The sequence below is a fragment of the Setaria italica genome, chromosome IX (assembly GCF_000263155.2).
Source record: "Setaria italica strain Yugu1 chromosome IX, Setaria_italica_v2.0, whole genome shotgun sequence".
Classification (NCBI taxonomy): Eukaryota; Viridiplantae; Streptophyta; class Magnoliopsida; order Poales; family Poaceae; genus Setaria; species Setaria italica.
The window spans coordinates 35481614-35508821 of NC_028458.1; the positions used below are offsets into that span (position 1 = coordinate 35481614).

At 43.9% G+C, this 27208-nt stretch overlaps 4 protein-coding genes across 7 annotated transcripts; 1 reads left to right on the forward strand and 3 right to left on the reverse strand.

Annotated features, from left to right (window-relative positions):
• Positions 1 to 1119: 1119 nt before the first annotated feature.
• Positions 1120 to 7433, reverse strand: LOC101762157 (glycerol-3-phosphate acyltransferase, chloroplastic). The gene is made up of 14 exons (XM_012843028.3): positions 6945 to 7433; positions 6550 to 6647; positions 6368 to 6454; positions 6174 to 6271; positions 5536 to 5593; positions 4896 to 4997; positions 4746 to 4807; positions 4534 to 4644; positions 4039 to 4117; positions 3653 to 3772; positions 3444 to 3557; positions 2279 to 2415; positions 1619 to 1770; positions 1120 to 1488 (listed from the first exon to the last, which is right to left on the reverse strand). Exons 1-12 carry the CDS (start codon positions 7228 to 7230, stop codon positions 2281 to 2283), a joined length of 1350 nt encoding a protein of 449 aa, XP_012698482.1. The 5' UTR covers positions 7231 to 7433; the 3' UTR covers positions 1120 to 1488; positions 1619 to 1770; positions 2279 to 2280.
• Positions 7434 to 10326: 2893 nt separating this feature from the next.
• LOC101762696 (inactive poly [ADP-ribose] polymerase RCD1) lies at positions 10327 to 14931 on the forward strand. 3 transcript variants are annotated; one of them, XM_022823267.1, is made up of 7 exons: positions 10327 to 10688; positions 11555 to 12840; positions 13204 to 13445; positions 13546 to 13631; positions 13926 to 14108; positions 14193 to 14288; positions 14365 to 14931. In XM_022823267.1, the coding sequence occupies exons 2-7, from the start codon at positions 11729 to 11731 to the stop codon at positions 14368 to 14370; spliced, it is 1725 nt and encodes a 574-aa protein (XP_022679002.1). In that variant the 5' UTR covers positions 10327 to 10688; positions 11555 to 11728; the 3' UTR covers positions 14371 to 14931. The 3 variants fall into 3 exon arrangements, with proteins under 3 accessions (XP_022679002.1, XP_004983535.1, XP_012698157.1); XM_004983478.3 differs by having other exon boundaries at positions 10328 to 10688; positions 14544 to 14931; XM_012842703.2 differs by lacking the exon at positions 10327 to 10688 and having other exon boundaries at positions 11729 to 12840; positions 14547 to 14931.
• A 150-nt stretch (positions 14932 to 15081) lies between these two features.
• Positions 15082 to 19167, reverse strand: LOC101763374 (probable inactive shikimate kinase like 2, chloroplastic). Its single transcript, XM_004983480.2, has 8 exons — positions 18876 to 19167; positions 16825 to 17015; positions 16559 to 16753; positions 16293 to 16354; positions 16106 to 16172; positions 15797 to 15915; positions 15527 to 15703; positions 15082 to 15345 (listed from the first exon to the last, which is right to left on the reverse strand). Exons 1-8 carry the CDS (start codon positions 19104 to 19106, stop codon positions 15242 to 15244), a joined length of 1146 nt encoding a protein of 381 aa, XP_004983537.1. The 5' UTR covers positions 19107 to 19167; the 3' UTR covers positions 15082 to 15241.
• Positions 19168 to 21112: 1945 nt separating this feature from the next.
• LOC101763783 (lysine-specific demethylase JMJ706) lies at positions 21113 to 26993 on the reverse strand. Of its 2 annotated transcripts, none has more exons than XM_012842888.2 (11): positions 25806 to 25956; positions 24902 to 25280; positions 24636 to 24792; positions 24335 to 24554; positions 24193 to 24246; positions 24029 to 24108; positions 23668 to 23945; positions 23185 to 23586; positions 22772 to 23097; positions 22434 to 22652; positions 21113 to 22080 (listed from the first exon to the last, which is right to left on the reverse strand). In XM_012842888.2, exons 1-11 carry the CDS (start codon positions 25818 to 25820, stop codon positions 21661 to 21663), a joined length of 2550 nt encoding a protein of 849 aa, XP_012698342.2. In that variant the 5' UTR covers positions 25821 to 25956; the 3' UTR covers positions 21113 to 21660. The 2 variants fall into 2 exon arrangements, with proteins under 2 accessions (XP_012698342.2, XP_012698343.1); XM_012842889.2 differs by lacking the exon at positions 25806 to 25956 and adding an exon at positions 26626 to 26993 and having other exon boundaries at positions 21579 to 22080.
• Positions 26994 to 27208: the final 215 nt, after the last annotated feature.

Genomic DNA, 27208 nt, shown 5'->3' on the forward strand with positions numbered 1-27208 from the left:
CCCTCCATCCCAAATTACTATTCATTTTGCTTTTCTAGATACACACATTTTGATATGCACCTAAATATATAATTATGTCCAGATACATAACAAAAATAGATGTATTTAGAATAGTCCAAACGAATAGTAATTTGGGACGGAGATAGTATATTACGTTACATTATATAATTGCAGATGAAAAGATACTCTCTCCTGTTATTATTGGAACAAAAATCTATTTGCTGTTGGTAGAATGGCCCCCTTTCTGCTTTAACCCTCGAAGATACTCTCACGTTATTATTGAGAAATTTCTCTATTTGATAGAGGTAAAATGATCAATTTCCCTTTTAATCTACAAAAATTCGAACTTCTCTATTTGACATTAGGTAGCAACTTGATCTCAAGAAAAGGAAGACAACGGATGGTTGGTATCGTCAAGAAACGACGCCACGGGAGTCCTGAGGAGCTGATGGATCATGATGGTTACAGGTCTTCTCCTTTGATGGACCGCCGCTGCTCATGTAGAATAAAGCTACAACACTTGGAATGGTCATTGAGAAGGTGCTGAGAAGCACAAGGACGGGAAAGCCTGGTTTGATCCGGAGATTTGGACAGAGTCAATCAAGCCAACCCTTTGCTGTTTCTACAATTCTGCTGTACTATATACTACCTCCCTTGGTCAAGACTCAAGGCCTGTTTAGGTGCCCAACTTTGGACAACCAAAATTACTGTAGTGTAACTGTAACATTTTGTTTGTATTTATGAATTATTGTCCAAATATTGACTAATTAGGCTCAAAAGATTCGTCTCGCAAAGTACAACAAAACTGTGCAATTAGCTTTTAATTTCGTCTACATTCAGTACTCCATACATGTATCGCAAGTTTGATGTGATGGGGAACCTTCTTTTTCATAATGCCAAAGTTGGTATTTTGGAAGAAACTAATAGGGCCTCAAGACTCAAGAGGCACTCGACCGCGTGCTCTTGACAGCGACGCGCAATTGTTCCTTGTTTGACCTTGCGCCTGCTCTATCTCAGCTCCACTAGCGCTGGCATTGCATTCCCACGCAAACGCCACCTTCGCCGCAATGCCAGGTGCGTCTCCAAACTGCGAAAAGAAATCAGTGGCTGCGCAGCTAATAGCGTCACGTAGAGCACGTAATCGTCATATGGGATATGTTTCCTCTTTATCCTGACTCCATTGAGTACGAAAGAGACAGGTTACATACAAGGATTTCAGGCGCAAGAGCAGAAAATTAGAACCTGCTTTTATCTCCAAATGTGGAGCCAAAAAAAAAAATCAAAATCTATATACACGAAACAGAATATAACAAAATTAAGACATCAGCCGCACAAATCCACATGCTCGTCGACAAGCAGGTTCGACGCATGCACCCTGATGTACAACCAGCACATTATTGTGCAACCTGAGGCGACATTCTTGCGCTAGACCGACTGACCAGCGTGCCACAGCTGCTGGAGTCCATATATGCAGAACCACCGATCACCCTTGACATGCAACAGAAGCAGACTTCTTGTCACGACCAAAAAGGCAAAAACACAGCACACAAGGATATAATCTAGTATCGCGAAGGGCCAAAGGGGCATTCACAGCGGGGGCATAACTTATAGAGCTTACAGTTTCTGCAGGACAGTAGCGGGCTCCTCCATGATTAATAAAGTGCAGTGATATCAAAGTTTAAAGTTCAACAATTTCTTCCAGCAAAATTGCACAATGGCCGTCCATCTGATCTTCTGAAAAGTAAGGTTACTTCACTAATGAATCTGGACCTGCAAACAGTAGCAAAACTGGTTTTGTTAGGACACCCATCTGATGAGTTAGTCAACAGACATTTATCTTGTAAACGGTGCACATGTTACAGAGCCAAACATAACAAAGATAAACAAAAAACCACCGTGCACTGATTCTCAATTTCAATGGTCAAACTGCTTAATGTATAAATGGATCAATTAGCATAAACAAACTTCCATGAAACCTACATACACTAGCCAAGCTGGAATCGCATGCATAATGCAACTGTCAGGTGGGCAGCATGGTTTTTGACCAAACAACATGGTTCATTATAGAATAACAACTGACCAATAAATGAAAGTTGAAATGGTCCAGTATAGGTAAATTAAAAACAATCACAGGGCAAAAACTAAAAGAAGGGATTTTTGGGGGGAATAAATCAATTTCAAATAATACTTAAAGCACCCTACTATACTAGTAGTATTTGGGATGCAAATAGTACAACAAAAAACAGTTCAAGTCAGCATTGGACAAAAGAAAGCTAACATTCATCTCCATGGTTGTGACAGTGAGATGGCAGTGTTTGATGCAGCTCCTACATGATCTCTAAAGATAGCAGACTTGAGAATGTTGTACTGATTAACAACTGAGTTGTACAAAGTATTTGCAAATAGCTCCCTTCCCTGCACAAAAGAGAGAAGAAATGAGGAGATATATTCACTAACAAATTTCCAAGGAGAAATAACAACAGTAAACAAATGAAGTAGCTCAGTGAGCAACAAGCTTATAGTACTATGGAAAAATTATAACCATTATATTAGTATCATGTACACTTCTCAACAAATAAGAAACCTTTTGCCTCAAAGAACGAGGGATTAAAAGATTAACAGCAATGGGAAACTTAACATTACTACAGGGCAATTCAACCACCAGTTCCAAGTACAATCAGTAGGGTATGTGAATACCGTATAAAATCAAGATAAAAACACGCAGGAAAAATAATAAAATTGCCCAATGATGCAAGGGGAGCATGAGTTCCGTCTATAAATAAAATGAGAATGGTACATTTTCTTATAGCATGGAGAAAAGAGACACGGATCAGTGTTGATTCATCCTAAGAGGTCATGCACGAAAATGTATCTATGACCATGAGAGATGCATTGCCAGGCCCATCTACTCATTTCAACTTTGCTAGCAGCATAAATATCCAGCCATTTTCATCTACTCATTTCAACTTTGCTAACAGCATAAATATCCATCCATTTTCACCACTTTAAATCAAGTACATTTGACAAAACTTGTCGCCTAGTCAAGATTCTACCAGAACTTCTTGGTAAGAGGGCAATCAGAATCGTGGAAGCTTATCTGCATCTAACACTGAAAATCTATTGTTGATCTGACTGCCTGAAATGAAGCTCCACCACCCAACCTCAAGTAAAAGGTATGGAAATATTGAGCAAATCAGCTTATAGCTAGCACAAATTCACAAGCAAGCCAGCTATTTACAGGCACTTGGCTTCTGCCAACAAATAGCCAATTACCACACAGATCAGCTTATAACTAGCACAAATTCACAAGCAAGGCAGCTATTTACAGGCACTTGGCTTCTGCCAACAAATAGCCAATTACCACACAGAATTAGTCACAGGAGTATGAGCATCAGCGCTGCCAAGAAGCATGATAGTGTATATAAATATCATTGAAAACAAACCTCATCAGCATTCTTGGTATGAGCAGTAATATCCCCATACTTTATTTCTTCAGTTACTGATAAGCCTACTCCATGGAAGGATATCACCCTTTGCTCACCAATCTCTTTCTCGACCTATTCAATTTGAAGAGAAAAGAAAAGTTAAAACAGGCACCACACAGAAATAGATATCTAAACTAGTATGATGAGTACTAATGAAGTAATGGTACCTGTTGTGGTGGAGGCATAATCTCATAGCACAGCAATGATAGTGGATATATGTGCCCAGGAACACCAGCATGCTCCAGAAGCCTCCTCATATTGTCCACTGAGGATGAATCGAATGGCGCCTGCCCTTGTTTTTTGCAAGTAGCAGTCAAAGTAAACTTAAGGGAATGCAAGCACAAAGGCTGTGTACTTTTCAAGCGTTGTCTTAGGTAAAAAGAAAATACTTGTCAGCCATGTGCACAACTGCCACTGTACCATCTCATTTCCTATGCTTGCTAACAATTCAATTGCATTGAAAGAGAAGACGTACAATAATGTATAGCAAAGTCAGAAAACATGATGAGCCAGTCAAAATGGAAGAACAAGACTAGCAGGCAAGAGAATATACCGGGTACCATTCTCCCGTTGAATGGTCTGGCCGGTCCCTACCACCACTTGGTGCAATCCAAATTAACTGTGAACCACCACTGCGTAATGTTGTAAGAAGATACATGAGTTCAAGCCCAAGAAAACAGCAAAGACGGTACCATACACAATGATTCAGACTGAGCATATATTTGGCTTCACAGGAGAAACAAGAACCAACTTAGCAAATGACTAATGGTGTACAAAACTTTAAAAAATCCAGTCTTAGTATTAAATATATAATCATTTGAGCAACCCCACTGAAGAAGCACAGGGTGATAGGTTTGATTGGTCACAGAAATATCATTCGTAAATTTGTGTACAGATGTATAGTTCTTTGCGCTTTTACTTGACAAATTTGTGTCACCAAGCACCAGCTTCAGGTACAAGTTATCAAGGCTAAACATCTGAGTCAAAGAGACTTAATATTCATATGGAAAAGGATTAAAAACTAACATGTTATTGTAAGGGAAGATACCGTAAAAGCAAGGCCATTTCCTTGAGGCTTCGAGTATTTGATCTCCTCTTCATCTCAATTAGCTCAGGGTAATCATCCATATGTTTTTTCGAGTATACGCAGATGAGGTTTCTAATAGGAGAAAATGCATAAGTGACAAATTGATGGGGAGGTGAAAGAAAGCAGAAACAACATTATCGCATATCACGAAGTCTCGGGGTGAAGAAAAAGACCTTCCCATGCTAAATGGCTTGCAAAGCGGATCAGTGACAACCCTATCCCCAGCAACATAAACCTACAGCAGGTGGGAAATTTAAATTGATTTGATTGGGTCATATAGTTCACTAGTAACTCAACAGTTTATATTCAAAGAACGGCCTTACTATGTTTTCACTAATCCATGGATTGGTTTTTTCAAGCAGCAAGGCAATAATTGCTGGATCTGCTTCTGTCTGATGGTTAGACATCAAAACAACATTGTGGCCCTGCAATGATGCACTTCAGTAATATTTTACATATAAGATAAGAATTTTTGGAGCCATGGATTGCAAGAACGAGTATGTCAGTAAAAGTACAACGACCTCATGCCTTGTGCTTCAAATTGTAACAGAACTAACTAGATGCATAAGTAAAAATGGTTTCCAAAGTATGATGTATATGCTGCCATCATACTTTCTTCTCTCAAACTTGATAATTGGGTCATGATGTCATAATAGGAAAGCAGTATTTGGAATTTGCATCACTGTATTTCAACAGATATCTCTAAATAACACTCAAACAGAAGAAACAAAAGTATCAGTTCCAGTTCAGTCCTTAGAGATTGATATCCATTTTATCTTTGTTAACAATTTTCATATGCTGTAGTTGGGCTTCCATAAACAATGACAGTTTACATTATCCTCTTCTTCCGAAAAGACCTTGATGGTTTGAATTCACCATACCATTTTAAGATCTAGAGCGAAATGAACTAGAGACTAGTTACTGAAGGAAACGTGAACCATAGTGACAATTAGATGAATCGACCTGGCGGAGCTTCTCTTCCATGTCATGAAAAATGGAAATGTTGCCAACATAGGAGTTCCTGAGCATATGAAAGGAGGTTAACAAAAGGTAAGGGAACTATATAACAGGTCATTTAGAATTCGCATGAATGGAGTAAGTCTCCTTACATGACTTGGTAATGAAGTAAACTAAAAATATGTCTGCAAATAGTCCCATCTACGCTGATAAAAGATTTCTCTCTCACTGAAGGAATAGTTAAATAAATAAACAAACAAACAAGTGCTTGCAGAGAGAGAATGGCGACAAATGGGGCATGACTTCTGGAGATGGAAATTCACATACCATAGGTTACAAGATATTTGTCACAACCTATATTAGACTCGACAAAACGTAACCCTCCAGTCAACAACATGCTGGAAATATCAGCATAGAGCATTTTGTTTTATTTGGAAATTACCAATCTACAGTTGTGCTACAAACTACATAGTTTTGCACGTCATGTAAACAAAGGAGCATCAAAATTCTGTGCTCTAGATAATTAATTCACACCAAACGAAAATAAAAATAGCGAACACCGCAGATATGGCATGCCATCCACTCCATTCAAAACGAAACCTTCATAAAAGGTACAGATGTTATCAGGTTAGATTTAGTATTACCTAAAATCTACCAGTGGTCTGATGTAATTCTGACCAAACATGTAATAGTCGAACGGTTCTCGGATAGCTTTGTGATAAGGTGGAAAGGTAAATGGATTCTGCAAAAGGATGAAACTAGATATGAGAGGCCATCTGGGAACATAAACAAAATTGTCAGAGCAGATTGTGAAGGGAATCAGGATATAAGGCTGAACCTGTACATCCAGCAGAACACGATCAAACAAAGCCGTCATATTTGAAAGCATGATATCATGTGCATTAGGATCTCCATTCTGCAGGACCTGATAAAACAAAAGCATTCGCAAGACATGAGACCACAGCCATCTGATAATAGCACATTAAAAATACTTCAAAGATCAAGCTCGGCAGTTTTTACAGCATTCTTGTAATTGTAATACAGCTCCTCCAGGGCGCTAGCAACATCTGCAGGCAGATTTCCCTCCTCCACTTCCTTTCTGATGTGCAAACTGAGCTCTACACGCAGCAAGCATGGGAAACAGAACTCGTCAGTTTCTCTGCGTAAGTGACGATTCCATATTAATGCAGCATAAGGAACTCCTACATTCATTCTTCCTAAATCAATGCGCCTACGCAAGCAATTTGGCATACACTATTACGAAAAGATGGGAGGCGCGTATGTTGCCTCCATGTTTTTTATTGGTTTACACTAATAATTCCATTCACGTCACTATCCAATATGACTGCTGATGGATTTATACTCTAGTAAAACTAGCAGCTACGTTGGGAAGCAGCATCAGCAGCAATCCAGACCTTCCTCGTCGACCAGCGGCGACGGTCCCACCACCTCCTCGGCGCCCGTGTAGGAGGCGAGCACGGCGCCCTTGGCCGGGACCCGCGGGCCCCGCCCGCCTCCGGCCGCCCTCCACGCTGCCTTGGCTTCCAGCCGGAGCGCCCCGCGGCGGGACCGCAGGAGCCTCGCCGGCGCGGCGAGGAGGATGGCGGCCCGGGGCGAGGCCAGCCAGGGCGGCGTCGACGAGGAGGCGGCGGCGGGGGGGCAGGCGCCCCCGGCGAGCGCGACTAGCGGCGGCGCGTGCATGAGGCGGCGGCGGAATGTTCTAGAAACCTAATCCGAAAACCCTAGTGGTGGCCTAGTGGGGAGTGGCGGGCCTTGGGATTTGCGATTTTGAGCACGAGTCCAGCCGCGGAGGAAGCGGAGCGAGCGAGGACGGAGAGGGCGAAGAAGGCATAGCGACACGAGATGAAGCCTCGGCCCGCTCACCCCTTGCCTGCGGTTTTTCTTCGATTTTTTTTTGTTTTGTTTTGTCTCAACAGAAACAGATAATTTATAAAAAGAAAAACAACGAAAAGGTGATGATATTTATAGGGCATTGTGTGTGGGTAGGATTTGCTGGGCGACCCAATTGGATGGCACCGCACCTTCTCTTTCCTAGTCTTTGCACACACGTCGTTGTCTATGGCCTATCCCTTCCACTAATACGTCTCCTAGCTCGAAATATGAAAAACATATTTGGTTTGATGAGAAGTTATCACCTTCGAATATATTTCCTCCATTTTAAATAATAAGAAGTTTTATTTGTAAAATTTGTAGGGTCACACATAACATAATGTCGTACATTAGGAAATATAATAATTATAATTATAATTATAATTATAATTCATGCAGTTTTGTCACTCTAGGATCAACTTTGTATTAAATTTTCCTAATCTATAAAAATAATCATGAAAAATTCTTAATATATTTTTTTAATATAAGAATCATGTTTTCATCCATAAATTTGAACTTAAAACTCAACTCATAAATAGATAAAAAGAAAAATACAAATCTCATTCTCTGATAGATTGGATCAATTGAAATAGTATGGAGGTAAAATTGAGCCCATTTGTTCAATCGGTAAAACAATGTTGCTAAGGTAGGTAAAATGAACCTTTTTCTATTGTAAATATCAATATATATTTTCCTGCAATGTTGCCAGAATTAAAGAAGTTTAATTTAGATAAAATAACAAAATGATTTTACATTTTGAAACCTATATAGTGTTAGTAATATAAGACTAGTGGGTTGGTATAAATGTCAATTACTTCCTTTGTTTCTTTATATAGGCGCAACTTTTAAAACAATATGTTAGAAGACAATTTAAGTGGTAATTTTGGGATATAAATGTGTGTCATGTCTCATTTCATATTTTTGTTCTAGTTTTCATATTATATTGTTGTTATTTATCATGTTTTTATTATAGTTTCTATATTATGTTGGTATATATGTTTGATGTTTTTGCTATTTAAGCGTGGTGTGGTCCGTAGCTTCTTTTTTTATTTCCTGAAATTCCATGAAAAGAAATTTGATTTATCTTTCTCTTTTCCTTTCATATACAACCAATTCATCATCATGCTATACTGCTATTTAATCTTTCTTCAGGACAGATAAAGAAGTGAGTGATCTCGATATCAAACATATATGGACAGTATGGCACATACAGTGATTCCACTAGTTGGACCGATATATATTTGCATTCTCTAGTAAAACGAAAAAAGAAAAGAAAAATTCCACTATGACCAAGTGGACAAACATGTTAGGAGCATAGGTGAACAAAGGGCTGCGCAGTGTCAACTGCCAATCATCACTGTAACCATTCACAGAAAGTTTTATTCTTAATACCATCTGGACCAAATCCCAGCTTTTCTCGTACGTAACCTCACTAAGACAGTTATGTGGAACTTCAACAAACCATATATTTATAAGCTGCTAAATGGAAATATCATAAATCAAACATCGGTTTTGCATCATGTGTGCCTTATTTTTTTGACCTACTTAATTCGCCCCACGGGGAGTTGAACATGAACCTGCTAGATGCTACTCAGGTGCTCTAAGCATTATGCTAGATGCCTTTTTTCACTCATGTGTGCCTTATTAATTTGGCTTTTTTGAACATTGACCAAACATGCCTATCGGTAGAGAGGCGCTTATTGTAATAACTTCATAAATCTCAAAAATATATCGTCCTTTCTCCCATACATGTTTGTATGTACCATGCTTTTAAAACATGGTAGACTGCAATGGTGGTGGACTTGTGAGGTAGATAAGTTGGAGTTGAAGAAGAAAGCCCCTCCACTCGAGCTCTGCATTTGCCATTGATGAGGATTTGGCTTGACTCGCAAGTGTTAATTGTTCATGGCGAGACTTTGTAAAATGCTCCAAACAAGGATGTCCTGTAACACCGCGGTAGGTGCGAAACTTTTGCGATTATACAAGGGAGGACCTATTAGCGTTGTTCTCTATTTTATTTACAAGACTTAAAAGACTTGCAATTCCCAAAATCAACTATCGTTAGGTAAACTATGACTAGCTGCCTATATAAGGTGTCACCTCAAATGCAGTCAATTGAATGACCAACATGTCTGCTCAGAAGTCACCGCGCATAAGTAATTGTACTACCCGCTAGGAGATGAGAAGCACTAAAAAAGTTAGACTTCGCTTTAGGATGAAATTGCACCATGACGTTGATTGAATTGGTTTAATTTGTTTCAAAACTGTTTAGCTTGGACTTTCGAGTATGAAATCACCTAGAAACATAGGCACAGTTCAGATAGGAACTTCACTTCACGTTTGGAGCAGTCACCCAACAAATCCCCGATGACATGAGCTAAATTTTTTCCAAAGATTCGTGAAACATGATGTGCAATTTCGCTACAAACAATTATAGCAGGTAAACATGACGAACAAATCAGGCCTAAAATTTTTAAAAGCCACCAGATCGGATGCGAAGGCAAATCTGAACTGTGGCAAACATTTGCAGAATCCGTCATCACCACGTCGCCTCTGCCCCAGTAACGCACGCAAACCAGAATTAAAAAAATATATAAAAGAAATCCGTAGCCTTTGGACGGTCGCGATGCGGCTGCTATGGGGCGGAGAACGTTGACCCGCTGGTGTGAACCGTCCGATGCGCTGGCGGACGTCGGCATCACGGCTCACGGCGTCGCCATTTTGCTTACGGCGCAAGGAAAGAGGCGGGCAACTTGGCATCCAAGTTAGCGGCCGGGCGTACCCGCGCCCCGGTGGGTCCGGGGGCCACCCGTCGGCGAGCGCGCGGGGGCCGCGGGGCGGTGGGTGGAGCCGAATAATAATAACACCGAGTGGGGGGACACGGCAAAGGCGTGCGTGGACCTCGCCCTCATCTCGCTCGTCTCGTCTCCGCCCGCCCCCAACCCCCCCAATAATTCCACCGCCGCACAGCTTTCCCTGCCTTCCTCTCGCCTTCGCCTACCCCCGCCGCCGCCGCCGCCGCCGCCGATTCGCGCTGCTCTGACCTCTGACCAGTGTAATCTCGCCGGCGGGACCGCGGGAGGACCACCACCAGCAGCAGAAGCGCCGGCAGCAGCGAGCACCCCCACCTCCGGCCATCGCCGGGGATAAAGTGGGGTCGGTAGGGGAGTCCTAGGGGGTGCAAAAGGGATCGGATCGGGAGAGATGAAGCTATCAAATAATTCTTCGTCCGCTGTCTTTCCTGCTAACGCCGCCACTACTAACCCTAGGTAAGCCTCGTCGATCGGCGGATCTGCTTGTCTGACTGTCTGATTGCTCGGGGAAGAGGATCCCCGTGTATGTATGTGTGTATGTTCGATCTGGCAAAACTTTAATTTTGTTGTTGTTTCTGTAAAAGTCCTGTTACGTTTGATTGAATTATATGTACGATCAAGGTGTGAATTGTTGGGGGTAAAGCAGATTTAAGATTCCCAAGTTGATTCTATATGTTGACTCGTCAAAATTACAAATTTCTTTTGGTCCTGTGACCGCGATTCTGGTTAATTACTTGTTGGGTTATCTGAAATCCTTGTCTGTCCATGCGTGTGGCTGACTTCCCATGAGTGGATTTTGTGAGAATTCTGCTGAATTTTACCCCATGCACCTTATGCCTCCATCATCTGCTATGCTATGGATATGGTCTGTGATACAAATTTTCTGGCAAGCTGTTCAGTTTAATCAATTGCTAACTACTAATATGGGCATGAAAGAGAATTTCCAGTGCTTTAGTTAATTCATTATTCAATGGATTAGTTGATGAACCATGTTATTGTAGATTAGTAGTAGTATCATGTATCTTATTGCAACCTAACGTCCTGTGTTCATGGTTGGTACTCTGAGAAGTTGCCGCCTCTCTATCTGTCTATATGCATGCAGCATGCCGTTCCGTTATTCTTGACTTATTTTGCATGGAAAACGATAAAACAATTATCGTACTTAACGTAACAGCCAGTGAAACACGTTAAGAGTCATTTCCTCCCAGCCTCACTGCAAAATTCATCTCGTAGTTCTTCCTTTTCTGTAACCCTATATTTTTCTGTTGTATGAAAGGCAGCAACAATATCTCTTACTGATATCCGTCCGTTTTCCTTTTCAGGATCATTCTGCCTTTTCTCGTTATTGACCCGACTCTTTTTGGTTTTAGCGCTGTCCATAATGAGGTTGATCTCCAGAAGCTTTTCTATTAGATTAGTGTAAATAGTAGACTTGTTCGGGTTTAGCTTGGTTGGAAGAATTAGTCTCTGGTCCGTGTTCATTTCTGCTAGAAATAATGGCTGCGGTGAACGAAAAGGCATTGGGTAAATGCGGAAGGAACCCAAATAGTCTCAAGAGAAAGCGGGACAGCCCCGTCGCATATGATGCTGATGCCTGCCGCACCTCTGGATTGCGTCAGCGTCCTGCCAATGATTCTGCTGTTAGGTTTCATGTTGATCAAGACCGCAAGGCAAAGATCGTATGCCACTTCAACAAGCAGGTTTTGCAGAGCTATAAGAACTTCATGACTAGCGCACCACCTAAGCGTATTCTACTTCGCCAAGGAGCTGACTGGAAAGTCTTTCCAGAAAAGATTGTCAAGTTGGCCCAAGCTGACTTCAGGGCAAAAAAGACAATCACAGAAACAGGATATCAGAACCAGCTGTTTTTGCTGGATTTTGTGCATATGACATTCATAGACTCGAAGACAGGTCTTCAGAGGCCGATAGCTTGGATCGATGAAAATGGAAAGGGCTACTTCCCAGAAACTTTTCTGCAAGATGAGAAATTATTCATGAAGAAAGATTTTGGCAACGGAAATCATGAGTACATTAGTGTTGACCCAAATGGGACACAAGAAATGAATGGTCAGCTCGGAGCATCAGAAAGTTCTGCAGAAAGCTCAAACTTTGATTCAAGCACTGAAGATATTTCCAGCCTTAAGAGAGCTAGGGCTGAAAAGAGTTCCATAGGAAAAAAATATGGTGATATGAGAGAAGCGATTGGAGAAAATGAGCCATGCACTTTGTTGCCTACAGCCTGTAATCTGCTGCCGCACCAAACTAATCTGGGTGAGGTATCACGTGCTCAGCAAACTGTTGAAGCCGTGGAGAAATTGTTGCTGCAGGGGATGGGTTCTGTTATTGGATCCAAGGACATCATTGGAATCTACAGAACTCCATTATTGGATGATTGCGCACAAGTCCGTTACCATTTTCACCAAAAGCAAGTACAGGTTACCGAGTGTCATCGTGGAAATGCAAATGTCCGTTATGCATGGCTTGCTTGCTCCAAAAGCACTGTGCATGAAATGATGCTGAATGGTGTTCTGCAAGTTCATAAGCCCATCAAGTGCCCAGCCTATGGAGAGGGCACCATCCTTGCACCAGCAAATCGTTCTGATACCTGGTATATTCTTGATAAATTGTTCTATAAGCTACACATGTTATTCTCATTTCTTTTTCCAAATAATTGATGGCACCTAACTCTGTTACCTCATCTATTTTTCTTAGCTGTTCACGTGTTCTGTTATCTCATATATTTTTCTTGGAAGTTCACGTGTTCTGTTATCTCTACGTCTATGCCCCTCAGCTGTTCACACATTCCTGAATTTATAGTTCTGTTCACACATTCCTGAATTGATTTCTTTTACTAATATGTGTTCACACGGCAATTAATTACTGCTTTATTTTCTTACTCTCTTTCCTCACCAAAGTTCCTTTTCCTTCACCTAACCATTGCAAAATTCAATATTTGTATTACTTTATGCAGTGTGAAATACTCTGATGTTGATGAAAATGGCATTGTCCATATGATGTTGTGCCGTGTTATAATGGGGAACGTAGAAATAGTTCACCCTGGATCTAAGCAGCATCGACCTAGTAGTGACTATTTTGATAGTGGAGTAGATGACCTTAAAAACCCACAACATTACATTGTGTGGGATATGAATCTGAATAGGCACATCTATTCTGAGTTTGTAGTCACCATCAAATTGCCTTCTAAAACCAAAGGTAACTAATCGCAACTACTGTGTTCTTTATTTGTTTAGCTCATTTAGTAAACATCTGTGGCAACCCAAATTTACTTACTACCTAGCATTTTCTGTACCAGATTCCCTTGTCACACAACAAGATTGTCAGAATTCATCGGATGTGTCACTGGTCTTAAATTCTAGTTCACCCGACTGTATGTCAGAGGTAAGATGCTTTACATGGGGTATTAGCAAGACAGTACTGTCACACTAGAGTCAACTTTTGTTGTCATACAGACAAGTTCCACTGTTGGAGCAGCAAGAGCATGCTATTCAGATTGTGACTTGACTCAATAATTGACTTGTGATTGCATTATTGAGATTATAACTTGGAGCTGACTATATTCATTATCTATGATAGAATTCTCCAAATATGATAAGTTTCCTTGTGAAACCATGCTATGTTAGTTTTGTTTGAGTTAGTTGAAGCACCAGTTAACAATTTAATGCACGAAAACAGGAGATGAACCTTGAGGCACCTCCAGCATTGGGAGGTGGATGCGCAGCCCCCATGCTAGGAGATTCGATGGAGAAGGCTCCAAGCTCACCTTGGATGCCCTTCTCCATGTTGTTTGCAGCAATTTCTACCAAAGTGTCTCCTGAGAATATGGACATGGTTATTGGTTGTTATGAAGAATTCAAGGTCTGAATTTTCTGGATTGAAGTTGCCTTCCTTTTCTGCACTATTATGAGTGACTTATATTTGCATCATGTGTGTATTTACCAGAGCAAGAGAATAAGCCGAGCTGAACTAGTAAAGAAGCTGAGGCATGTTGTTGGTGATAGAGTGCTAATATCGACAATAATGCGGCTCCAAGATAAGGTGTGCCCACTTCCACTTCAGACTTTGTGGATTGTTGTTCTCTTAGATTCATGCTGAAAGCCTGAAAACCTGTTAGCCGTAAGGTCTGTCGGCTGAGGCCTGGGGGTTCTGGATGGACCGCCACGCGCTCAAGGCGGATCTTTTGCCGTGCACAAGCTTCATTTGAAGAGCATCAGAACAGCAGTGGTTTGATGATCTGATTATTTTCGCACTGTTTTCTGAGGAAAAATCTTTTTTTGCGTGTGTATTTGGCAGCAGTTACCACCAGTGGGGAGGCACGAGGCCAACACATCGGTGGCCAAGATGGTGGCGAAACCGTGAAGTGGTTTGGTGGGCAAGGAAGTGAGAATGGAGCAACCGGCCGACTTACATAAAAAAGGCAGCAGCGATGAAAGCCTCTTGCGTCAGTCTGTGTATGGGTGCTGTTTGTTCTTTCAGTCTGTCATAGGAGTTTATTTTGGTGAAGAATTGTATCCTGTCTTTCATCGCAACAAGGAAACAATGCATATTCATATCTAGACATCCCGTGCTTGTGAACGGATCGAATGGTTTCTGAGAGAAAAACCCCTCCATGTTTACCTTTCCGTTTACTCTTGTTTCACCATCGAGTTGGGTATTAATTAATGTCAGTTTTATGCAGTAATACTATCTTTGTTTGGGTTGTGAAACAAGAAAATGACTCGCTTGCCCTTTCATTTGTAGCGGGCGCGGCTCAAGCGCTGCCTGTTTTTTGTGCGCGCGCGCGCTGTGTAGCCGTAGTGGCGTTAGCTGAGTTCGTCGTGCGCATCAAACAGGTTGCAAACTTACACCTACCTCTCCCTTTGTTACATCCAAAAAGGCCAAAACGGAGTCCCCAGCATGCATTTTGACAAGAATTGAAATGATGAGTAGAATCCTAGTGTAATGTTATCATCTTATCATCCCTAGAATACAATTGTGGAGGAGACGATGATTCAGACGTTGGTTGGTGGGGCGTCGGATTCAGGGTCCCAGCCTGGAGGCTCGATGTTGGGCCAATCACCTCTGCAACCTAGCCTGATGTAGAGGCTCTTCTTCCCTGTTGGTTCAGACACAAACCAGCATCCCATCAGTACTTTTTATTTGAACTTGATAATTGTTGATACCTTCATCCAGCTAATTAGCAGCAAATCTTTCGCAGCCAGGGGGTAACCGGAATGTTCCAAGATGAAACAAAGAACTAGCTGGCGTATACAACAGCTATCTGGTAAGCAACGTACCTGCCAGCTTCTTGTCTGCCAAGGTCAGCTGCTTGAGAGCAACGAGGCAGCCCTGCGCAACAGCTCGCGTGTACTCCGGGTCCCAACCGCCCAGCTTCACCACCACGTCCGCCTTCGCGTAAGCAACGCTTCCACTACTGACACTTCTTCGGGCTTCCTCTCTCGCCGTAGCTTCATCTGCTTGTCCAAACATGAAATCCAAACGAATGAACCTCCGGATCAACCGGTTACTACCGCAAACAAATCTATTGAGAACGCAGCTTTGCTTACCGCTAGCATCCGACACCGACAGCCAAACCGTGAACCCGGAATGAAGGTACTGCCATCTGTCGAATCTGCTCGCTGCTCCTTGCTTGCCCCCAAGAGTCGCAACGACAGTGCGGACATGGCTGCGACACACATATTATCCTTTTTATCAGAATCTTTGCAAAATGATCAGCTAGGGCTCAAGAAAGCTACTCCCTCCGTCCCAAATTACTATTCATTTTGGCTTTTCTAAATACATAACTTTTTCTATATATTTAGGCTATGTATCTAGAAAAAGCCAAAACGAATAGTAATTTGGGACGGAGGGAGTACCTGCTAAGGCTTTCCAGGACGACAGATTCCGCGTCAGCTACAGAGTCCACTCCTTCCGAAGCCACCCCTACAGTAATTGTATTTTGTTATTTCGCAGCAACAACCTAAACTGTACATGATTACAATCATATTTGGGTTTCCACCCAGTAATTGCAGTTTTATCTGTGAAATGAGCAGAGAAGGTTACATGTATCGATAGACTTTTCAGTGGCACTTTCCAACAGCTCACTCGTGCAAACCGGAAGATACCTGCAGCGTCATGATATAAGGAGACACGTTTCAGAGGCTCTTATCTGCTAATGAACAGCGACCGAGTAGATCGTCAAGTTTACCAATTCATATGTTGGGTGCTGACAACTTTTACTAATGGAGTAGAATGGTATAGCCCACATCAGAATGCAATTTGCACAGCAGTTGAATCGAAACAGTAGTATAGAAATGAGAAGCACGCACCCAATGCCCTCGGCAATCTCTTTAGCAACTGCCTCATTAATGTCTGTGTTATCACCAACAATGTGGACGCTGATTCCTGTCAATAACTGGGTGATCCCAGAAGTGAGGGACTCCCAGGATTCATCAATGTCAGGCCATTTCAACTCTTGCTCAACTTTCTTCAGGTTTACCACCAATTGATCCTCATCGATGAACCTATACGATGTAAAAGTGAGTAAATAATAGGTTCTCACAAGTAAGAGTGCAGTGCTGAATGATATACATACCATATGGTCTCTGAAGACTTAATCCTATCAAACAGTGTTTGGATATTCACCAAAGTCCTCAGCGTCCCATCAGACTTGGCTCTGATCAATAGAGACGTATCATCCACATCAACAAAAACGTCTTTTGAACTTTCAATGCCAAGCTTTTGGATGTCCAGTCTCAGCTCCACTTCTCCATTTCCATCAGTGAACTATAAACGTAAAACCAGCTGATTTCTGTTTAGAACATAAGAAGAGCCATGTCCAATAGAGTTTCTTCTACAGGATGACTTGAATTGACAGAAGAAGTTGTTCATAGCACATTCACCAATACATATTTTTTTTGAAATGAATTGGGCAGAAGAGCTGCTGATTATATTAAAAAGGAGTTCCCTGGAAAATTACAAAAACACCAAAGCGGCGAGAGGAAAAAACTATTAATTACACTTATCAACAACGCGCCAAAAGGGCGGAAAAATGTCTTGCGCCGGCCATACACCACATCGCGGCTTCGTCTTTGAGCTTTGTAAAGAGCATGTTGATTGTAGACTCCGTGCGATTAAAAAATCTCGCATTCCGCTCTCACCACACTGTCCAGGAGGTAAGCATGATGAGGGAGCGCATGCCTCTTCTTGAGCAGCAGTTAGTTGCTGCCCTTGCCGTCCACCACGGATGTAATGAATCCGCATGCTCCCATTCTCTCGGGTGAATTGTTGGGGTAGAAACCCAGTCCGCCACCATGGCCCAAAGCCTCCGGGCGAACCTGCATTCGGCGAACAGATGCATAGCTGACTCATGTACGTTATGACAGAGCGGGCAGTTGGTTTGATTCGGCCATCCTCTCTCCTGTAATCTATCTGCCATCCAGAGACGATTCTGTATCGCGAGCCAGGAGAAAAGCTTGCAGCTCCTTGGCGCCCACACCTTCCAAATTAACACGTCGAAATTTGTAGATGCCGAGCCTATGAACTGGGCGCTGTAGGCGGATTTGGCCAAGTAGTTGCCATCTGGACTGAATTTCCATGTGATCTCATCCTGAACTCCTGGCCTTAGTGCAACTTGCTGGATGAGTCTCCATAACAGGACAAGCTCTTGAAGATGTTGCACTGAGAAGCTATCATGCTGCAGATTGATGTCCCTGATTCAGTTTTTTTATACAAAGCTTCCCTCAGACTCCGATTCTTCCTCCTTGAGACCAAGTAAATGCACGGCACCAAGTCCCGCAGGCGCTGACCTTGCGCCCAGCTGCTGTGCCAGAAGTACATATGCTTACAATTGTTCTATTTTTTTCGATTGTAACATGCACTTATGTTCCCTTAGGTCTGAAATATTTAGGTGTGCTTTGGAGGGATGCAGAAAAGCATGATGATGAGAGCTTGCCCTGGACCTATTTCAGAATCACAGAAGCATTCTTCACCATTGTTTTTTGGTCACTACTGGTAATACCAATTTAAATCAGTATATGTAATTCTGTTTTTGTCATGGACAGAGTTGAACGAGTAGGAAACTTGGAGCTACCTTACAATTTTCTCAAGAGATGGATCAATTGTGAAACTTAATTGGCAATGTACTCCCTCTATCCCTAAAAGAAAGTCATTCAAGTTTTGTCCTAAGTCAAACCATGTCAAGTTTGATCAAGCCTATATATAAAAAAAGTATAAATATTTGTGATATCAAATAAGTATCATTAGATTTATCATGAAATATTTTTTCATAGTATGCCTATTTAGAATCACCAAATGTTGACATTCTTCTATATAAACTTAGTCAAGCTTAAGATAGTTGACTTGGATAAAACTAGAATGACTTTCGGGACGGAGGGAGATTGCAGATTTAACTAGTAAGCATTGGTAATGAGGAAACGACCAAGAGTTTGCAGGCATTAGATTTGGGACACGAACAAATGAGCAATCGGGAGTAGTGATATGGCGGAATTTGCTGCGTCAGACAGCAGAGTGCTCGCCCAATCCTTACGGGCACCAGCAGATAAGGTAGCAGGCAAACAAGTAAGCAACCCCAAAAAAGACTAGTAATGCTACACAGTGAGAAGGGTAATAGGTATAGCAGCTTGCCTCGTAGTCCTTGGACGGTGCAGCCGACGCGGACACGGAGGCTCGGGGGCGGAGGCGAGTCGCCGGCGAGAAGGCAGAAAAAGGGGAGCGGGACTGACGAAATGGGGTCGGGGTGGCAGGGAGGCGAAGCCGACGAGGGCTGGAGACGCGGCTGCGCTGGTGGGGACTTGCCTTTGTGGTGAAGGGCGTGGGGATAGAGGAGCAAGCGGCCATGGCAGCTGCCTCTATCATGGCTGACTGCTGCCTGACTGACTCCGAGTCTGTGGAGGCAGCCTCTGCCGCTAACCTGTCTGTCCAAGAAGATGATGGCATGCCTACCTGCCTGTTGTCCATCCTTCTCTTTGGGCCTTTTGTGTTATTGGGCTGAGCCATGTATCTCATGGGGCTAAATCCATCCTTCTCTTTTCATCGGCCTGGCCCAATGGGTCGCGGAGACATGTTTTCCTTACGTTTTGATAGTATATTCTTCCAAATGTGAGCCAGCTTGTGACATTATTCTTCCAAATGTTAGCCTAAATTGTTCAGGCAATATGTTAATGATACAGCTGCTATACTCTTAACGATGGGAGCTCCATAATACGCGTGCAATCCTTCATTTGTATGGCACTAGCAATAGCCGTGGCCTCCTAATCACTTACGATTCTTCACTGTATATATGAATAGAGAGAGGAACACCTAGTATCAGAAAGAGATCCGGTGATTCTAGGTGTACCCTATTCTGATACTAGGGCCAACAGGATGGTGTGCGTGAGGATCATACTCCTGTTCGTCGTGCTCTTCGCCTGTCTAGCTTCCCCTGCATTGAGTAAGTTCTCTGAATCTCTGGCGCACACATGTCATCATGACGCACTAATCTGATGGCAAATCGCTGCATCAGGTCGTCGGCAGCCACTGAAATCTGAAAGTGCTAGTGCTATCGAGGTTACACCGGTGGACGCAAGGTAATAAATAGCGAATAGCGGGTTGGTAGCGGATTGACGTCGAGGTAGCGGATTGCGGATAGCGGGCGATATTGCGGACGATAAGTTCCAATAGCGGCACCTAATAATCTCACATAATTTTAATTATATATACATCATGAATAATAAGTATAAATAGATATTTAATTGCATACAAACAACTGATGTCTCACATGCTTAAATTAAGAGTGTAAGACGGCAAAGGTCTATGAGGATTAGGAGGAGCTCGAGTCGAGTATGTGAATCGGCGGCGCTGGCGAAGGGCGGCGGCACCGGCAAAGTGTGGTGGCGGTGGGCAACCAACACGGGTGGCGGTGGCGTGTTCTGGATGGCAAGGTCGAATGGCCGATGGGGGTCCACTGGTGGGCTGGGCTATTAGGGTTTTTTTCCACACTATTGCGGCCTGCTACCACCGCTATTGCGGCCCGCTATAGCGCAATTGCGGCCGCAAAGTTCCAAACAGCAACAGCCCGACCGCTACCTAGTAGCGATAGCGGCAATAGGCCGCTACCGCTCTTGCGGCCGCTACCGCGGCTATTTAGTACTTTGGGTGGACGAGAGCAAGATCTACATAGTATTCTGCATCCTCGCGGATTGCAAGAACGCCGGCCATCCCTGGCAGGACTGCTACTGCTGCGGAAACGTGTATCGGAAGGAGAGCTGCCACCCGACGCTGGCAGAGTGCAAGGCCCATTGCCCCCTGTGCAACCCCAGCTGCTCGCCGTCGCCGCCGACCGTCAGGTCGACGATGGATGGACCCGCGCTCGCAGCAACGGATGCTACCTGAATAATGTGGCGTCCTTTTGCGTTTCAGCATTTTTTGCTCTGGTTTCTTTTTTGCTTCCTGTAATGTTCGGCGAGTCAGTTTTTGGTCTCTTTCTTTTTTGATGAGGAAGTTTTGGTCTCTTTTTCCGAAAGTGACGATATTAACACCGGATCTCTCTCTCTCTTTCTCCCTCCCTCCCTCTCTCTCTCTCTGTTGCTTGGGCTGCTGGGCACGGCCACGGCCGTGGTGGTCTACCAGTGGGGTTGCGGCTAGCGGCTTTGGGACTTCTTTTTTAGGATGTGCACGTGCTTGTCCCAGCAGACTAACCGATGTTAGGACTAAACGAACTACTCTCCGATATTAGTCATGACTTATACAATTAGTTTTTATCATTAGTCCATATTTAGCCAAACAAAATTCTAGTCAGAACAGGCCTTAATATCATACTGCGGTGCCGATCCACCGACAACTGACAACAGGAAAGAACAGCAACACCACCAGGATACCAAGCATTCGAAAAGATGAATCGCTATTGAATTGAATGTTAAGCAGCAGCTGGTTGAAGCAACAAAAGAATACAGTTAGCCATAGTGTAGCAGCTAAGCTTGTTTACAAGAAATTACAAAAGGAAAAGGCCGTAGGTACAATGAGACAGACAGATATACAGCTACAGCTAGCTAAATGCTCTAAACACTTGCAGAGAAGAGAAATCAAAGTAGCGAGGTTCTCTTAAATTTCTGGCACCGACAGGCAGGCATCAAAGAGCCAGCGGCAGTGACCGAGAACCTCCAGCAACAAGAATATTATCACGTGTGTGTCTTCTAAGCGTGCTCCCAGAGGCCTCAAATTGGAGGCCCTGCTGCACAAAAGAATCGATTAGCCAGCCACTTCCTTTGCTGCCAAATTCTAAAGTCAGTCTGCACCTGTGCTAATCAAATCAGCCTCGCCACCATCCACCACCTGATCCATCCAGTCCTCTCTTCTGTCACCTCGTGTGTAGTTAAAATGCACCTAAACAAAGAATTCGTCTGCTTAGTAGAGGTTAGCACCTGCAATTGCCCTAGAATGTCCATGGACAACCAAGCGACAACTTGTCATCCCTTGCAAATCTCTGCCCGGAACTGCGCTGCTGCTCAAGCTGTCTACTGGCACTAGAAGGTAGCCGGATTTTCACTCGTTTTGGACGGAGCTCTGCCGTGGCATCTCTAGTTCTTTCTGCAAACTCTTCTCGAGAACTGCTGGAAGGCGGACATGACTGTGGTTTCGCACCATGACTTGCATCATTATGCTGAGTTTCCAACTGCCGCCGCTTTATCCTCCAAGAAATGGGAACCATGTCCTCTCTTTCATCATCAGAAGAGGCAGGATTTGAGCTCTTCTGGCTCATACGGACAGAACGCACTGAACAAGTATCAGGTTCTTCTAGGCGCTTACTGGCCCGTTGTACTTCAGGATGCACCTTCTTCAGCCGCCTCAGAACCTGATGATAACAAGTTAATATTATATTAGAAACAGCTTGCACACTATACAAAAAGTAGAAAATTGATTCTAATATTCCTATTCAAGTTTCTCTGTCCAAAGTTCCAAATTTGTCTTGGGCTACTAACTTTGGGCTTAAAGAACTTAGGTGTCGAATAGCTCCAGCTGGAAACTTAGCAATATGATATATAATGTGGCTGAGTCAATTATATACTATCTAAAAACTGACATTTCTGAAAATATTTGTGACAGACAGTTTAAGTAGCATCACAGTTCACTAATCAACAGTTCATCATGCCTACTGAATTAAGTTTTCCCAAGTGAACCACTCCAAAGGGACAAAAAATAACATACCTGCTGTTCAGATAAGTTTGATATCTTTGCGTCAGAAGTAGGTTTATCAGATGAGGTGGACCTGCGCTTGACTCGGAAAATTTCAGATTCAGAATCAGAATTATCACTGCATTCCATGGCTGAAGCATTACATGAACCCAGTCCATTACAAGCATCATCCATGCCAGATGAAATCTCATCCATAGCATAAGTTACTTCGGTCACTGATGTGTTTATTGCCTGCTTGGAAGTGGAGTAAAACTGGTTAGTTTGTGCGGCATGGACATAAAAGAGCAAGAATATTAACTAACAATGATAGCAGTTGGAAAATTGTTTCAATACAGGCCAAGTAAACCCACCCTTGCTTCTGAAAATCTGGGCGTCTCATGATGCGCAGGAGATGTCAAAATTGATACTGCAGGACAACTCTTTCCATCATCAGCTGTAACAAAGCCTGAAATGCCAGTTTTATTGTTGCTAAAATCCGGCGTAGTCCCAAAATTTGGGACACGCTCAACATTTAAATCAGATATCTCAGCCTCCTTAGATGAGCCAATGCAAAGCCTTTCCTTGTACAAGGAAATATCCTGCTCAAATTTTCTTGATAGAGCCTCTAGCTCCAGTATGTCCTCTCTAACATAGACAACACGGTTGGACTTACAAGGGCAGCTCCGGACTTCTTGTTCTGCATCCCCAATCAAATCAAAGAGTTAGGCAAAAAGAAGATAATGAGAAAAAAATTACCAAAGCAGCAGCTTTCAGCATAAATTACCGTGATGTAGGCAGACAGGATCAAAGTTACATCCACACAACACGTGTGTGATGTAGCAATCACGCCGGCACATGCTACAGGACAGATTTGGAAAAGTTTTTGGCTTATAGCATATTTGAGAGCCCATTTTAGCAAGTAGGCCACGTGCACGTCGCTGGAATCGCATCAACCGCACGAAGCAGGATTTCACACAATATTGGGAATATGGATGTTCTGACTTATCCAAGAATTCTGGATCACAAGTCAACAGCTTTTGGGACAGAAGCACAGCAGAACGACAGAGTAGCTCCTCATGTGCAAGCAATGGAGTTCTGTTCAAAAGTGCGTAGCGCTTGCTAGCCAGAGAACCCAAAGGAAACCAATCACCAATAGCAAAATTAACAGCCTCTCCACAATTAAAACCTGGGCAATTCACAAATTTCTTAGAATACAGAGATACAAAATGCAGCAAAGAAATATTTGTTAAAAAAACACAAGGCATACCATGGCTAAAGCCCGCGTGGTAAGAACGAGGGAAAGTAATAACAAACTCCCCAGGTCTTTGTACAGCCCTATATACAGGAACATTGTGATCTAGTAAGACATTAGGAGGGAACATTGTTGTCTTCCCCAGTAGAACATCAAATGCTGCATCCTCCCCATCACCAATCAAAATGTCCTTGTTATATACATACTGGCTAGCAACCCTTTCAAACCCAGGGGCCGCATCGCCTGGTATCCCGTACCACGTTTTAAATGCCCCACAGTGATGGTAATTGATGCTGATTAAATGATCAAAATGTCAGGATCCTTAGCCTTTAAAAACAAGTAGGTAATCATTCTCAACAAGAATCAAGATTTTTACCTGTACAAATAATGGTCTTCCACATGCCATGCAAACATGCTGAAAAGCATCCCAATATAAAGCATTGGATCTGTTACTCCCTGTTTTGGATCAGAGTATTAGCAATCATGACATGTGCCACAGTAAACAATATACAGCGCAAATAGAACAGTTTTATTACTTACTGGAATTGGCATCTGAAGGAGTCTCAGAACAGAATTGGGGAGCCGTGAAAAATTCTATAGACATAAAAAAACATCGATAAGGACCATGTAGCAAATGCGACACAGAACCACACACGGGCGATGAGCTCAAGAGAATATTCACCTTGAGGTTCCAATTGCTTTTCCCAAGTTGATCATGAGGAGAAGAAGAGAAGGCACTCCCATCAACATCACAAGCATATTCTACGAAATCCATTTTGCCAAAAGCAATTTCACGCCAGAATTCCTCCTCCACATACCTAGCTGGGAGACAACTAGCGCTGGAATATTTCTTAGAGAACACTTTGTTGGCCATTCTCTCATAGTCTCTGAATGTGTACTTTCTGCAGATTCATGCCAATCATGATGAGGCAAGGAAAATAAGCTAAAACAGTAATGAAAATAGAAAAAGAGTGGGCGTATACCTTCCACTCATGAAGAAAGTGACTGTATCATCTTCAGCCCATTCAGCTAGACGAAGGGGCTGAACCCTAGTCATGAACTTAAAATTGGGCTGTTCCTTCATCAGCACAACACCAGCAGGAACAGAAGCACTTACTGGAGCCACGATTTTGCAAATACCTGGAATAGAAGTAAAGCAGTGGTAATTATTGAAAAGGTCCAGCAAGGCTGTTGGATCAATGAGTGAGAGACATTTATTATTGAACGATGATGCTAAAAGGAGCTGTACCATATTTTGCAGCCTCAGGTGAAATCTTCTGTATATAAGCAATGGGATCCTCAAACTCTTCCCTGGTGGGAGAATACACAGGGCACTCTGGTATCTTGTTGATCCATTCAAGGTTGGACATATCAAACTTCTCCACCTTGCGCTTTGCAAAAGGATCCTTGTCCTGGACATTTCCAGATACACCTGTTCCATTGTTTGAATGCAATCTGACCCCACAGTTTACGGGGCTCCGCAAGGCATCCCCGCCGCTTCTAGCAGCCACCGCAGGATTGTCGCCCACTTCATTCTGAGCGCTAAGACGCATCCTCTCGAGCCTCCTCCGCTTCAGGGTCTCAAGGCCATTCCTGACCTCTGCGGGGAGATAACTTCTACCCTCCACCTGTGGCATAGGTAAACACGTCAATTTTGGATGTGAACAAGAGTATCATTTACTGCAGCCAGTATTGCAAGTGGGCATTGACCAACAGAGACAGAAAACTCAATCAACACCAACAGTTGGGATGCCACAGATTAGTTTCAGGTAGTACCAAAAGAGCAGCAACTCGCAACCAAGTCAAGAAAGCTGTAAGTATTGAAATCAAACACGGCACATTGATATTCTCGGGGTTGTTTCCCTACCACGGCCATGGTCACAATCAGTCGGCCATCTGGATTTTTGCAGCTATCCACTCTAGTGTGTATACCCAACCATTCATAACAGGTTACAGTTGCTTAATTACACCCAAAAAACATGATTAAGTCATGGGCTTAACTTTGCGCTAGAACTAGAACAACAGCGTAATGAGAACACATAAAAAAACGGCGTGTAGGCCCTTCGCGAAGAAAGAATAAGAAAACGAAGAAAGAATAAGAAAAGAAGAGAAATCTTCCAAGCAAACGCGGTCAAAGGGAGGCGATTACGCACATGCGTTACGACCATGGTGGAGCTGACGGAGAAGAAATTTGTGGAAAAGGGCGGTGGGATGTGGCGCACAAACACGACGGGAGCCCCACACGGCAAGAATAGGACAGCGCCCCGTAACTTGACTTGTACAACTAGCAATTCAGCAGGAGTATCTCCAGCCTCATATACTAGCATAACCCAAACGAAAAGGAAACGAAAGCTGGGAAGGAGAGGGACCGAGCCCGATACCCGTACGGGGAGGGGTGAAAATTCCGTGTTACGACAGGTGGTGGCCAATGAGGGTAGGGTAGAAACTAGGAAGCTTCGAGTTGACCTGTTCGCCCAGGTCTCGTGAATCTGATGTAATCCGAAACGGAGGCCGGATTTGACGAGTTTTCTCAGGGAGGACTAAAGGGCTCCTACTTTTCCAGCATTGACGGGCCGGGAATTCGCCGGGAGGCGGCAAAACCAACGAGATTACCTAATTGGGTAAACAAAAGGGAAGGGGGGGGGGGGGTGGAGCAATTCACGCGCGCTAATTGACGGCTAGCTATGGAACCTTCTCCGCCCCGAATTGTCGCAATTGGCGGCGAAATCAACTGGTTGGGCCATTAATTGGCTCTATTCTAATTGAGAAGAGAATTCGGTTTGGTTTCTCGCGGAACAGCAGGGGAGAAAAAAACAGAGGAAGGGAAGGAGACGAATCAAACAGTAACCAACCAACAACGAGGGCGAGGCACGTAGCGGTAGCGGCGGCGGATAATTACGGCGGCGAGGCGACGAGCGGGCACGCGGCGGAGGGAAATTGGCGCAGATCTGCGCGAGGGAGGGAGGGACTCACCATGTCGCGGGCGGGGCGGCCGGTTCCGGAAGCTCCTAGCGAAATCCCCGGCGGCGCGGGTCCCACATTCCCCTCTCGGAGCTCCCCCGGCGAGCGGGCGGGCCGGGGATCCGGAGCGCCAGGAACAGGGAGGCGGCCTCCTCCTCCTCCTCTCTCTGTATCTTCTCGGCCCTTGTTCGTTAGTTTCCCGCGCGACGCCGGACAGAGAGAGAGGGGCGGGGGCGGGGAGGGCCAGCAATGGGGGTGGGGGAGGGCGGTGGGCCCCACCGGTGGGCGGCGGTGGCCGGCGAGAGGTCGGCCGCCGCCCGTGAGGGGAAGGCGAGGCGGGGCGGGGAGGAAGGGAAGAGGCGAAGGGGAGGGGAGGGAGGAGTAAACGGGACGGAACGGAACGGGGCAGACGTGGGTGGTGGTTAGTATTTGTTGCGGGCCGGGGGGGGGGGGGGGGAGGAGGTTGGAGTAGTAGCAGGCTAGCAACCGAACGAGACGGCAGGGGCGTTATGGGAAACCCCCCACAGCCGCAAAAGGGCATGGGAGGGGGAGGAAAGCGCGGAGCAGGCGGGCAGCGCAGGGCAGATGACTTGTA

What these genes read in the sequence shown, in the direction of transcription:
- LOC101762157 (XM_012843028.3), bottom strand. Translation starts at nt 7,230, where the DNA reads ATGCACGCGCCGCCGCTAGTCGCGCTCGCCGGGGGCGCCTGCCCCCCC. An exon ending in TGGAAGAGAAGCTCCGCCAG is followed by an intron (nt 4,998 to 5,535) that starts GTCGATTCATCT and finishes GCATCATTGCAG; the next exon opens with GGCCACAATGTTGTTTTGAT. An exon ending in CATGGATTAGTGAAAACATA is followed by an intron (nt 4,808 to 4,895) that starts GTAAGGCCGTTC and finishes CACCTGCTGTAG; the next exon opens with GTTTATGTTGCTGGGGATAG.
- LOC101763783 (XM_012842888.2), bottom strand. An exon ending in TCCTTCAGATGCCAATTCCA is followed by an intron (nt 24,109 to 24,192) that starts GTAAGTAATAAA and finishes GATCCAAAACAG; the next exon opens with GGAGTAACAGATCCAATGCT. An exon ending in GAAGACCATTATTTGTACAG is followed by an intron (nt 23,946 to 24,028) that starts GTAAAAATCTTG and finishes TCATTTAATCAG; the next exon opens with CATCAATTACCATCACTGTG.
- LOC101763374 (XM_004983480.2), bottom strand. Translation starts at nt 19,106, where the DNA reads ATGATAGAGGCAGCTGCCATGGCCGCTTGCTCCTCTATCCCCACGCCC. An exon ending in CACCGTCCAAGGACTACGAG is followed by an intron (nt 17,016 to 18,875) that starts GCAAGCTGCTAT and finishes TTACGTTTATAG; the next exon opens with TTCACTGATGGAAATGGAGA. An exon ending in GTCCTGGAAAGCCTTAGCAG is followed by an intron (nt 15,916 to 16,105) that starts GTACTCCCTCCG and finishes TGTGTGTCGCAG; the next exon opens with CCATGTCCGCACTGTCGTTG.
- LOC101762696 (XM_004983478.3), top strand. Translation starts at nt 11,729, where the DNA reads ATGGCTGCGGTGAACGAAAAGGCATTGGGTAAATGCGGAAGGAACCCA. An exon ending in GCAAATCGTTCTGATACCTG is followed by an intron (nt 12,841 to 13,203) that starts GTATATTCTTGA and finishes TACTTTATGCAG; the next exon opens with TGTGAAATACTCTGATGTTG. An exon ending in GTTGTTATGAAGAATTCAAG is followed by an intron (nt 14,109 to 14,192) that starts GTCTGAATTTTC and finishes TGTATTTACCAG; the next exon opens with AGCAAGAGAATAAGCCGAGC.